Here is a 13,974-nt window from a genome sequence, read left to right on the forward strand (position 1 = left end):
AAACTGCCTAAGTCTAAGGCAGAGCTCTATTTTGCATCTCTTCTGCTAAAAGATTTTTAACTCCTTCATTAACCTCACCATCCTCCTTCAGGAAGTTACTACAAGCTACTCAGAAGGGGTTTTTCTAAAATACTATGCTGACTTTTCTAAAAAACTATGCTGATTTCAAAGGCTTACTGGTGCTGGCACCACATTTGTGGTGTCTAATTCATTTGCTAGGCAAAACATGATGCCACGTGCCCTTGAAGAATTACACTTGCACTGCACAGACTTGAATATTCAACAGGATTTGTTTCCTAAATTCAATTAATACCCACAGCATGAAAGACTGCTGCACAATCAGAAAGAAAAATTGTTCAGCTTTCACCTGAGTTGATCAGAGCACTGGAAGTATTGGGCCCAAATCTCTTCCACTGCAAATCACAAGGCTGTAACATCGGATAATTACACCAATCGATAATGTAACTGTCATAAATATGTCTGGGCTCCCAGGAAATAAAAATGCCATCATCTGTACCATTAACCTGTTCTTCTTTAAGCTCCTCAGTGCCTAGGAATGAACAAAACAGAGAATCATTTTCCTGCACGAAACCTCAGATTCATTAACGAAGATCAATATTGTTTCTATGATATGCTGTTAAAACAATAATAAAATAGTTACGTTCCTTCACTATCAGACATATGAAATCTTTCATATGCTGAAAACTGATCTCTTCATATGCTGAAAGCTGACAAGCTAAAACTTCAACTGCAGAAACCTGGAGTCATAAACAGAAAGTCACAAAAAGCCAATCACACACAAGAGTTCCCTGCGAGGCACCTGCTGCAGGTCTGAGGCCGTAGTTTAAGGCTAAATGTGTTTTGATCTGTGGAGACTCCCTGTGTAAAACAGACTGTCTGTTGTAAGGGATGGATCAATGCACTTAAGCTCAATATACATATAGTTACCCCCTTGCAGGCAAAAATACAGTAATAATTTCCAGATAGCAGTGATGTGAGTTAAGAGGCCAGGTTAATTTATTCCCCCAAGACGGTAAATTATCACTTCAATTAAAATAGGTAGAAATAAAGCTCTCATAATGGAAATCTAACTGAAAATACTCCTGCTGTTTGTTACCTGTAGCTGTAGGGATGATCAATACTGAAGGGAGTGAACAATTAACATTGTTCTTCGCCATTATACTGATTCTGTAGGAATGGTTATCAATGGAAATCCTTGTGCTATTGTAGACTGATGAAAAGGAGATGCTTTCAGGCTTAGAGCCATCTTCTACTTTTTTCCAGGTTACTTCATATGAAATATTTCTTCCATTCGCTCGAAAACTTGGTGCTTGCTGGGCAAAACGTTATGGGAGTAAACACCAATCATTTAGTAAATCTTACCAAAAAAATACGAGAGGAGCATTTAGAACTTCAAATACCTAACTGGATGTATTATTTCTGTAAGAATATAAACACTTGTTTCCATACATGCATACATATACTGGTTGAAATGGAAATGCAGAAATCAGTAATGAGATTTGTCTTATTACAATACTTAGAAAAACAAGTATATGTCTGAAGTACCAGGACAGCATACTATCATACAGCTATATGTTATATATAATATTTATCTTAGATTCTTAAAAGACATTTTCATACTGAATTGCTATTAAGTGCACACAACTTGTTAAAGTTCACCAGAGAAGTTTCCAAACACGTTATGAAGGGTTTTGTTTCTGTACTGATATCTCACCTTCCAGAACAAGGTCACATTCCGTCCCCCCTGAACTGGTATAATTTCTCTCCATATGTCCAGTGTCCCTGATGGAGCTGCAATAAATACAGCAAAATAAAGATGTTTTACATGCAGAAAGGATAAACCCTTTAATTGCTTCCTCCTATTTGAATAAATTCCACCCTCAAAACCTCTTTTTCCCCATCACTCCCAGGTCTTGCCAAAACATTATCCTTTAACTTCTTTCTCTTTTTTTTTTCTGAATGAATGACTGGTTCATTTTCATAGAAAATCTTTCTTTGCTTGCAGTTCCCTGATGCTCGTTCCCACCTCTGCACCGCTCCTCCAGCCCTCACAGAACACTGTAACTGTCTGTCCATCCTCCCACTCATCTGGATTTCCCACTGCCTGCACTGAATGAAATGGCAGAGACTGGCAGGTAAGATGAGAATTGTTTAAGAAGCCACCTTCTTAAAGTTTGCTTAGAGTGCTCCTATACATGCAACAGCGAAGAACATCCTTCTAGCTTCCCTTCTTAATAGGCTGGACATACTTGATTCTGTTGTTCTGATGGTTCGGGCTTCGCTCCATTCACTCCACCTCCAGAAATGATTAGCTACCCCACAGCGTACTCTAACTGTGTACCCAGTGTATGGCTGCAGCCCACCGAGGGTGATGCTGGCATAATCGAGATGCGTGTCTGAACTATTGTGCTGCAAGACAGAAAAACAGAACAGTCAGAGCTCAGTTCAGCTTCATTAGCAAGAGGTTTTTGCCTGAAAAAAATAGTTCATCTTCTAGATCCCACGATAGCCAGTTAAACTTGACTTGGGAAAGATAATCATAGAACAACAGACAAAAAAAAAAAAAGAAAAAGAAAGAAAGGAAAAAAAAAGATCAAAAGACTGAGAGATCCAAAAAGGGGTCTGCAAGCACTTTCTGTGTAACTGTTTGAGTAGGAGTCACTCAAAACCTGTCAAATGACAAGTCTTTACCTCAAGGAGAGAATTCACTGAGACCTTATCCTCAGACAGTCTGAGTCTCTTACTCAGTTCATGTAAGTAAGATGCTGTTCCAGATCTATCCACAGCATCTACAGCTACCTTTTCTTTCCATTTTTTCCCCCAAACCTTTTCCCTCACTCCCTTCTAAGAGACAGAGTGAGTTCTGGTGAGTCAAAAAGTGAGTGTACTTTTAAGCCGTCCCTCTAAACTGTCCCCTGCAATGGTCAAATGCAACGGCAGCCATTTGATCTAATAGCTCTTGAGCAATACTTAAGTCAGAATGCAGCTTGATCCTGATCTTCATAATGCCTTTTTAATATGCTAGAGGCAAGCTGCCTTCATAAGAAAACACCTAGAGAAACCACAGTATGCAGAGTCAGTCAGCCTCACCATTTGTGAAAGAGGTGGAACAAGAAAAGGAGTCTACTCAAATAACCTTCAAGGAGATGGAAGAGGATGGGAAGAAAAACTGTTCTAGGGTATCCTTGCTATAAAACAGACACACTGCCATCAAGTACAGTCAATAGTACACAGAAAGCTCCCAGACTAATATAAAAAAAGCCTTCAACACACTCCACCACCAGTTGTCTGTAAGATCATATGAGTAGTAAAAACATGACAAATCAAGATTAGCAATAGCTACCAGCAATTATAAGGCTCATAAGTATTTTAATTTACTTCAACAAATCCCAGAACCCATCCAGCAGAGGACAGAGCGACACATGCAGACCAGTCACACTGTACACTTTGGCCAGCAGTATAGGAAGTGTTGGGAGTATGAATTAGTGCCAGCAATGGCTGCCCACATGGACCACATCATCAGTGTGGGGTTTGGGAGCAAACACACCCAGGAGACATCAACACGCTCACAAGATTTAGAGTGTATTCATATTGCTGAGGAATTATTTTTTAATCTCATGTCAAAAAGATACTCGCTATGTTTTTGTGTATGAAATTCACGTTTCGTACCAGTTCTACTTTCCCATCAGGTTGGAGCACTTCAGTCTGACAAAACAGTTCAATTCCTTTGTTTCGATGTTTCCAATATAATGTGATTTCTGTATCTGTGCATTCTTCCCATAGCTGGAAGGGTGCAGCAGGATAAACTGCCAAAGGAAAAATCTGAGTTAGCTCTTGTAAAATATAAAATACATGCAAAAGTATTTTAAGGTATTTTAGCTGAGTAGTGAAAGCAAGTAAAAAATACAGATTTTTCTGCCAGTCTAGGAGAAGCAGATATAAATTAGTAAAAATTAATTTCAGACTGTAAATGTAAGTAAATGTTATGCAAGATTAAAAAAAAAAACCCTGTACGGACTTGGAAATATTTTAGAACATCATGAACAAAAGAAAGAGTCAGAGACTTTTATTGCAAATCCAGTAAATTCTCTAATCGAGGGCCTGGCAGAGGCTGCTGATGCAGCATGGTGAGGACCATTTGCCACATTTCTACACCCCAGAATCCGACCTCTTCAGCAGAAATTCTATTCACAACTCTTACATTGACTCCTGCCAGTAGTTACCCTCTGGTAAATACTGCCAATGCTACTTCTTCCACAAGATTACTGACATTCTTTACTGCTATGTTAGCAGTATTCAGCGAGAGCAGCAGATCTTAAACTCTCCCATTATCAGTCCATTATCAGTCCAACTGTAAGGGGTAATACAGGACAATGTGAGTGGGTGGTATGTTTACAGCTTTGGTCATTACCCTAGAACTTCATGGACCATGAATTAGAATTTGAGGACTTCCAGACTCAAAGGAGCTTGTGTTTGATACAGAAGGTCCCAGCTACCACAGGCAGAATTGGAAACAATGAACTTCAGTTATTCTTTACTTGCTGACATCCTTTAAGTAAGGAAAATTCCACTGTAAATATATCCAGGGAAAACACAAAGGACTTTACAGTAATCACTATTTAAAAGGCTAACTCATCATAAATATCATTTCTTTAACTTGTAATAATCACTAGAACTGGAAAAAGAAAATTTTAGTAAAATTTTAATTTACTTAGCACATTGAATGTAACCTATTTTAGCCTTACTTCCCATGAAAATTTAGTTTATAATATTGTGTTGTCTCACTACAGCCTGTCAATGTACTCCTCCACTTTCTTCCTGCTCTATTTCTTCCACCGCCAAACAATCAAATAATCAACTTTTAGAACTCTCATGCATCTCTGAGATAAATTTAATAGACAGGCATTTAACATATGTTTCTGCAAGTCATATGAAAAAGCACGCCTAGCAAAACTGTAATGAGTGCCTATGAGGAAGGAAAGGCTGCCAGAACGCAGCAGTTACACAAGCAGCCTCCCCGTTCACCAGCCTGTCCGCTTGGCCCCTTTTCACGCAACAAGCACTAAGCAAAACACATGTTGCTTCCTGCTTCATCAAACAGATAAGGCAGCCACAGGACCTTGGGAACACTGAGGTGGATGTGCTGCAGCTAGAAGACATGAGGAGAACTGGAAATACTACTGGAGATACAGGAAATACCCAGGTGTTTTGAGGCAGGTGTATGTAGGAATTTACGGGACCTGGGGCACACTGTGAGAAAGGACACAACTAACAGGGAAGAAGGAACCACAGCCATCAGTTACTGCTCACACAATAACCTGGTTTATTTCAATGATGATGAACTACTCTTCCTCCCTTACAGTAGCACACCGGATGTTACTACCCCATATTAGAACCAAGACATGTGAGCACTATCACCTCTTTCCTGGCAATAGCTGCTTACACCTGTATCACTTCTCATTTGGAGAGGTGTTAGTAATTTTACTTGCCCACTTTTCAAAATGTGCATCTCCATTTTATTTTGGAAAGACAGTAACATCAGCAATAACATTCTGGACAAAGTACTGAATTCCCAAGTAACCTACACATACATTTTTCTTGAACTTCCCATTTTATATCCTTGTATCATATGGCTTCCTATACTATGAAGCAGCTTCAGCAAGGCAGCAGATTTTGACGCAGTAAGGGGTCATTTCAATAACCAAATCTGACCTTTGGAGTGAAGCTGTTTTCTACCAAAAACACAACTTTGCAAAGCTGAAACTGAAGAGACAGCAGATAACTATAGCACATGGACAGACAACTAATAAAAACCGTAAAGATAAAAATCAAGGACTTCCATAGTTTAAACTGGGGCACTCAAGTATTAAGACCAGAAGGAGGACAAGGCCTGCAACAAAAAACCGTCAACAAAAACACAAAAAAAGACCTTACTTCTGTGAGTTACATCAAAAACATCCGTGGCAGTTTTCTTTCCCAGTGGATTTTCCACAGTCACGGTGATATTACAGATCCTCTGCTGGCCTATGTCCCAAGAACATGAGCACTGCTCAGAACAACTTACTGTGCACGGAACCATTTTTTGGGAAAACCTATCAAAGAAGGCAGGGGGGAAAGGGGGAGGAAGAGAGAAAGACATTTTTCCATAATGTATAATTGAAATAGATGTTGAAATTTTTTAATAGAATAAAATTTTGAACTAGAATAAAACATCATAAAAAAATAAGGCTGAAGGGGACTCTAAGAAGCCACCCAGTTCCTTCCCCTAGCCTGAAGTAGGATGAATATAGGTATTCTTACAACTAGGTTTTCTTCAAAGTCTAACTTTACTTTATCCTTTTAAGATACAGCTAAACTGCTATCCTTTTAAGATACAGCTAAGTTTACTTTATCCTTTTAAGACACAGTTAAATTACTTTTAGTGACTTCCTTATGAAAATTCTAAACTAGGGACTTATTTGCCAAGAATTAAACCATTCACGTCTACCATTATGCTTGTAAATGAAGCAGTAATTTCAAGTGCATCTTCTAACCTTCCATTTTTAAATCATCATATCTTAATGGAAGTGAATAATGCAGAGACCATGAAGGTATACACAATAATGACCTGCCTCCTGCTGAGATCTTTTGATGAAATTTTGTTGTGATGATGAGGCATCTGTCCTGTTTTATAAGTTCCCCCTTCTCTGCAGTCCCTGTTGTAAAGCCCTGCTCCTCTCTGTTTAGATGCCTCTGTACCAAGGAGCTAAGGATTGGGTCTGACAGGCCACAGCCGAGTAGCCTTGACTCAGACTGCTAAGAAAGAGCTGTGAGAAATTACAGACAGAAGCAGAAGTAGGATTTTTGAGATAGGGTAGGTCAAGGCCTCAAGAAGGAAAACGCCAGCATGTAAAGTTACAAAATCCTAAAGTAAAAGAACTAGGGAGGCTACTCAGGCTAACTGAGGGTTAGAGTCAGCATTAGTGTTAATGGATTGTGAACATACTAATACTTAACCCACCAGCCTATTAAATCCTAGTTGTCTGTTGTGTGTTACCCAATAATTACCTTATGCTTTTATGTTATCTATATCCTGATTGCAGAGTGTCTCCATACCTACTGAAAGATCTCCAAACAAGTTAACCCAATGGTTAGGACAAGCTTTATCAAGCAAAACCTAGTCTGATGGGCCCACAACTTTGTTATAGTAGTCTAATCCAGAGCAGTTCTGCACTGCGCAAACCTTGTTAAATAAGCTGCTTAGTGAGGTGGAAATTGCAATCAGGATAAAAAACATTTCCACATATTTTAAAGGAACGAAAGTACCGTACAGCACAGGCCAGAGGTAAGATAACAACGAGGAGACTTACTCTTCAAACAAGATGTATTTTGGTGAATGGCTTCCATAAAGATGGGTGTCTCCTTGGCTCCAAGTACACGTTATTATTCTCATGTCTTGAGTTTGGCAGGAGAAATCATTAGGTGTATCGGGTGGTTCTTGTCAGAGGGAAAACCAAAAAAAACCACCAACAGCATGGCAGTCAAGTCAAAAGTCATCAACCGTTTTACTGTATTAACAAACTAGAAATAACGGATATGTACAAAGTCTGGTTTAATACAGATGTTGTTATTTCAATTATACTTATTCAATGACCACTCTGCAGAGACAAATCAGGATAACACCATAAATTAATTGCAATACAAACCCTTCTGTATGTTACTATTTTTTGTATATTCATGCATTCATTAATTTAATCTGTATTGTTTTCTATCTGTAAAAATTGCTATTAGCCTTCGAAAGGGGTACTGTGCTGAGTTTTTATCACATGCACACAAACAATGAAGCTGAACTCCTAAATGGGTAGGTATATTTAAAAATCAGTCACATGTCCTAGGATCAATTAATGAAATTAATCGGAACACATTTAATGCTATTCTTTAATGCTTTCTATATGCAAGTGTACAGATCTGAAGACAGACATTAAACAGTTCAGCTGCACATGACAGGACAATGACAACTTAGAGCAAGCTTTTTTTTCCTCTTTCCATTCTCCACAGCCATTCTTGACTGAATAACAACAGGAAAATAGAACTGTAATAAGGCATTCACTTACTACCCACAAAGAAAACTGCATGATCATAGCATTGCTCTTCACTGCAAGACTCCTGACAGTAGACAGAGCTGTGAGGCACTCCGTGATGTGACACATTTTTCAGAGTGAGAAATCCGACTTGACTGTTTGTGTGTCTGAAAACACCAACACCTGGGTCTATAAACAATTTCTTAATGATTTGACCTTTCCTTCCAATGCAACAAAAAGTGATGTCAGAGCCTTCCTCTACAATTTTTTCATTTGGAAAGATTTGTGCTCCACTGTTATTTGAAGTGTCCAGTCCTGCAAATTAATACATAATAAACAATTTCAGAATCTGCTCCTGGCAGCACCCTTCAACCAGAACACATAACTAGGCATTTATACAGGAATCTGCTAATGTTATATTATCCATTCATGGACTTTTATTTAGTATTCTTCCCCGTACAGGGATCGACTTCACATGTAATCATATTTTTATTTTTCTTAAACCCATAAACATATAATGTTACCCGAGAGACTAAATCCCATCTCACTGCCTCTCGCTTGGGGAAAACAAAGAGCGAGTGTTTCAAGAACCGCCTTTACAGATGAATACTACCTCCTGCACCTATGAACAGGCTGATGCTTACAGCGAAAACCCCTGCTCTTGAAGATTATGAACAGGGGGATAGAAAAACATCATGTTCTGAAGCTCATGCAGAGCTCAGCTAAAAGGAGTCAACATTGAATGAATCAGATCAGCAAGGGGATACCCAACTTGGAATGAGCCAACTATGGCTCTCAATGTTGTACTCGATGGATGCAAGAATTAGTGGGATTTAAGTGACTCACAGGCCTCTGCACCGGTTGGAAATAAAATCTACTCTCCAGAACCAGATCCAAAAATCTGATAAAGTCTAGAGCCACTATCTTTCAGAGAGGTCTACACCAGGTCTGTAATGCAGCATCAGTTTGTGACAAAGAAATAGTATTTTTTGATCCCTATTTAATTTCAGTTGAAAACATAAAATCTCCAAGATTGAGGTTAGTGAGAAAGGGAGTCCTGCATCCTACTTGACATTATATAAGGTGAGGGAGATGGGCAATTTACGTGCCACAATCCAAGTATACAGACCTGTGATGCTTCTCCTACCCATGATGTCTCCCATAACTAAAAGCTCTTGCTGCTCCAAACAAGAATAGTGTTTCTTTACAAAATCACTGTAGTCATTTTTTCTAAAGCAGTTACATATTTTGTTTAAACCAAATTCTCTGGAAACCAAACTGTTCTAGTCGGACATTGTAATCTGGAAAAAAAGTTTTTTGTGATATTATTAATTACATTATTGGTTCACTCCTTGTTTACTCCCATATAATTCACAGACGTTCATTCCAAGTGACATAAGGAACTGACTTGCTCCTCTCTCTCTGCTTCTTTAATCCTAATCAAAGCGACAAAATCCTAGACAAAAGCAACACACACATCATAGCCATAGCTATGAACTTCCTCTCCTCTCCCCTCGTCCAGGCTAGGGCTGTGTCTGACCTGGTGATAGGCTACGCTAGAGCCTAACCAAGATTCAATGCCACTCTGCATTGTTTTCATGTGTGAGCAAGAAAAGCTGTAAAATTTTTGGTCTATTAGCTTAGGAAGATAGTCTGCAAATTAAAACAATGGCTGAAGCACTGCTATTATTGTTAGCAAAGAAAAAAGAGTTGGTTAGTGCTTAGAAATAAAGCGTTCAAAATGGATTCTTGATTTGATGCCATGTCTCTTGAATTGGACTTCACCATTACAGTCACCGGTGAATTACAGTCTAGCTTTGTACTGGAAAAATTAAAACCAATATTGCAAAGTCTTGTTTTGCTTACCCAGGACAGTCTCCCACAGACTCCACTGACTCCAGATTTTTGATGCTTCTGCTTTGCTCCTGATTCTCACTGAGTGTGACACACATTCCAACGGTAAGTCTGAATCCCATACCCAATGAAGAGGGTTTCCTGATTTATCAAGTGTGACGTTATGAAACTCCTATAAACAAAGGCCAGTAAGGTAAAGTATTGAAAACACAGTGATGTGCAGACACTCTGGAAGTACAATCAAAAGTGAAAGAGAGAGAAAACTCAGAGGTAAATGCTTTTGAAATACGAATCTCTGAAATCCCCCTTAATACATGTGATCTCACACTAAGTAACTTGTAAGCTAAGTAACCGCTTACAAATCTGTACTAGCAGCAGTGGAGTGACTGATGTGCTGGCAAGACTACTTGATTCTAACAACATAGTTGTGAGTCAGACCCTGCTTCTTATGAAATGGATTCACTCTCAGAAACTTTCAGTGGGTTATTTCTGCCTGCTATTACATGAGCATGCACAGATGATGCTGCCTGCAAGCGCACCTTGTCTAATGCTCTGGGTGACATATCCCTGGCTCTAAATTACAGTAGGAATCTGCACTGTCCAGTAAGGATTTATGCAGATGATACCTCATTGTAGTTCTGAGGCACAGCATCTGAGGACAGGCAGAGTAGGAAAATATCTGCTGATTTCCCCAAAATGCTTGACTGCTGTAATATGCACATGCAAGAAACACGAAAAAATACACCCAAAACTCTTAGAGCTCCATGAATGTAACAGAAGGACAGCCTAAAATATAAAATGGAGTTGACAAATCATGAGAGCTAAATGCTCTGTAATTTGGCAAATATTTTTATATTGAATAATATAAATGCAGAGACACAGCAAAAGATATAAAATGTTCTGCTGCTCTCTAAGAGAAGATAACTCACAAATTTCTCTCAGTATGTACCTACTAAGGCCCACCTGGGCACTAAATGAGCTGCACCAATACACGGCACAGCAACTCAAACTAACCAGGGTACCATGTAGCCACACAAATAGACAGATGAAAACGTAGCCCAAGCGTGAATCTTTCCTAGCATTAAAGCCCATAAGAAGCAGGAAAAAATAGCTCAAAAAATTCTATTAACCACCTGTAATTATGAATAAATTTCAGAACAGGTGTTTCAGTGTTTCTTAAACAACCGTACCAGATTCTCACTCAGCATATAGATAGATCCGTGCTGCTCATATGAGCTGTATCAGAGCCCTGTCTCACACTGACAACCACAGAACTGCTCTCCATAACTGCTTTCTATCAGCAATGCCTGCACTTTTATAGTACCAGCACTCTGAGGAAAACTCTGCATCAGTTTACAATTTAACTTCTCAGTTATAGCACTGAGGAATGTAGTCACTGCTTTGCAAGTTATACAGACTGTCCGTGCTTTGGTATGACCAGACTTACAGAGTTTCTTTATTGGTACACATTCTTCAGAAAAACACAGAAGCAAATACATTCCCACGTGGTAGTAACATCCAAAATACCCTGTTTATTTTCCTTGTCATTTTTATTATAAGAAACAGAACAGACTAGGTCCTTGGATCCGAAAAACTTTTTCTTCCAGCAAGGTAGTAAGAGTTTGTTGGAAGGATACTCCAAAAAACCACTTAATTGTTTGTAGCTATATGGCCCTAGTTTCTGATTTCAGGGTTAGATCTATTCATAGGGTGTTAAAAATCCAATCCCATGTATCAAAGTGGTTAAAATCTTCTGAACTGCGCAGAGCTCATCTGCAGTGAACATGAGGTTCTTCAGAGACAAAATACTACCAACTTGGCTGATCAGAGTGAGTTGTGATTCTGAACACACCCATCTTATTTTATTGATTTCTGGTTTCAGAAAAGTAAGCCCTTCTCTGCTTTATGTACTTTCTCACAAATAGCAGCTTTAAACGATCTAGAGCAGTTTTCCAGTTTTAACATGTGCATTTCATATTCTTTCAATCAGCAGATGACTCATAATAGGTTATAATATCTCTAAAACATGCATTTAGTTCCCAAAAGATTTTGTCAGATCCAAAGGAGAAGAAATTTTCCTTGGAGACAAAAGTTCTCATGCTGAAGTCACGAACCGGGGAAAACATCAGGAGCAGGCCTGAGCCTGTGATTTGGGCGATCTCCACCTCTTCATAAAATTTGGCTGGTTTAGGTGTTCAGGAAAACTAGCAGGACAGGGACTTTGCAGAAGAGACATCACTAGTTCTTCCTTAACTGGAAGAGGTGGGTATAAGGTAACTGCTAACAGGGCCAAGCACAGGGCTTAAAGGGCTTTGCTCACGCTGAGACTATTGTTCGGTTCATAAGGTGAGAGAAGCTGCAGCAGCATTTAGTCCCCGGTGAAGGGTAGCAGTCATGCTACAAAAAAGACTGCCTTCAGGAGCAACGGAAGGGATGTTTCTGGGTGGCTGCTTGGGGGACTGCACCTTGAAAGCAAAACAGATGCCCTCAAAATCATATTTACATGTGCCCATCACAATCCCTTATAAGGGTATGCAAGGCACCTTTGCGTGCCTAAGTGGAAATGACTTCTTCATCTGAGCCAATTATTTTTTTTTGCACAAAAATCAGGCATACCATTAGACTGGCACCTAGTGAAATACAGAGGTATTTCTAGCACAGTTTTGTAAAGATTATGTTGTAAATTGTAAACCTATGCAGCAAAGCTATCTACATATGCATCTGAACATTTGATTTTCCTTTAGCTTCCTTTATATTATAAATAACTAATATATCTTTTTTTAAAGTTACACTTACTGTCCACATAGTAGTAGTTTCATCTAATCGACGGACTTGTATTTCAAAAGACATTGCTAGCTCAGCATCATGCGCTGACTTGACAACATCCCATTCCACCAGCAGCTGCTGACGAGCCAAATCCTTTGAAATGTTAAGGTATGTTACTGGAAACACAATGGATTCTAGGACCACAAAAAGGATACAAAAATATTAATGTTTAGCTAAGTTACAAAGCAGATCTGAAACAACAGTGGTTAGAGGTAAGACAGATTCCACACCAGACAGTTCTGAAGGAAAAAAAAAAGTGATCAAGACCCATGCTGTTGATATCAAAAGCAAAGGTAATCTTTTATCTTAAGGCATTAGCAGGCCAGAATGAGGTTGCTAAACCTACTCAACAGCCCCCCACCATGACATTGGGTATGCTATTTTTTATTTCCTTATGCCCTCAATTTACTAGCCTACTTTATGGGAATATTGATCCATCCCTTTATAGTTTTATGAAGAAGAACAAAATAATGCATTAACAGGGACTAAATCCCAAGAAATCCCAACCCCCAGAAAGCCTTCTCATCATTAGGGCAGAAAATCTAGGTTCAGTTTTTCTCTCTGACCTAATTAAGGCTAAATTAGTTAATACAAATAAAGTATTTGAAGAGGATAGGCTAAGAGTTTCCCTCCTCTAGCTAGCTCAGATGATAGTCTAGTGTTAAGCACATTCCTGGTTGCTCCACACAGACCTTAGGTACTTCAGTCAGGGCTGTGGATTCTTCTATTGGAATTAGACACCTAGTTATAATGGCACCTCAATCCTTTTGTGGGTCTGGAGTTAATTCCCAGAATAAAATAAAGTTTAAAATTCAGACTGAAGTCCCTTTTGGTGTCAGGAAAGAAAAGGCTGAAAACTACAGATCACCTTATGAGTAGTCCCTCTTTTTTAATGCTTGCTCCGTCAACCCTCCCAATAAAACCTTAACTCTTGGAAGAGATTAAATATGGCACTCACTGATCTGTATCCTCTCTCCTTCCTGAAAAATAAACAAACAAACAAACCAACCTCTAAATTTCATCTGGTTGTTAATGAAGCCAGGAAACTGAAATGGCCAAGTAACTAGGCTTTTTCTTTTGCCACAGTGCTTTCCAAGATGCTTCTGCTTGTTACAAACAACAGAACGCTTACAACTGACCTGGACGCAGAAAAGAAATCACAGAAATAACTATCTGTTTTATTAAAACAGAACTCATTCTGGGCATTCCTGCC

At 39.0% G+C, this 13,974-nt stretch overlaps 1 protein-coding gene across 7 annotated transcripts in view; it reads right to left on the reverse strand.

Annotated features, from left to right (window-relative positions):
- Window positions 1-13,974, reverse strand: part of LOC128902698 (oncostatin-M-specific receptor subunit beta-like) — a 32,192-nt gene that overhangs the window by 8,610 nt on the left and 9,608 nt on the right. For 6 of the 7 annotated variants that reach the window (XM_054186124.1, XM_054186118.1, XM_054186121.1 and 3 more), the window contains 10 exons: window positions 12,732-12,895; window positions 9,948-10,107; window positions 8,115-8,396; window positions 7,371-7,497; window positions 5,956-6,113; window positions 3,691-3,827; window positions 2,271-2,430; window positions 1,736-1,812; window positions 1,118-1,334; window positions 368-550 (listed from right to left, as the gene is read on the reverse strand). In XM_054186124.1, coding sequence (XP_054042099.1) covers window positions 368-550; window positions 1,118-1,334; window positions 1,736-1,812; window positions 2,271-2,430; window positions 3,691-3,827; window positions 5,956-6,113; window positions 7,371-7,497; window positions 8,115-8,396; window positions 9,948-10,107; window positions 12,732-12,895 — 1,665 coding nt within the window. Of the gene's footprint in view, window positions 1-367; window positions 551-1,117; window positions 1,335-1,735; window positions 1,813-2,270; window positions 2,431-3,690; window positions 3,828-5,955; window positions 6,114-7,370; window positions 7,498-8,114; window positions 8,397-9,947; window positions 10,108-12,731; window positions 12,896-13,770; window positions 13,901-13,974 lie in introns of all 7 variants that reach the window. The other variant, XM_054186123.1, reaches the window with a different exon arrangement.

The sequence above is a fragment of the Rissa tridactyla genome, chromosome Z (assembly GCF_028500815.1).
Source record: "Rissa tridactyla isolate bRisTri1 chromosome Z, bRisTri1.patW.cur.20221130, whole genome shotgun sequence".
Lineage (NCBI taxonomy): Eukaryota > Metazoa > Chordata > Aves > Charadriiformes > Laridae > Rissa > Rissa tridactyla.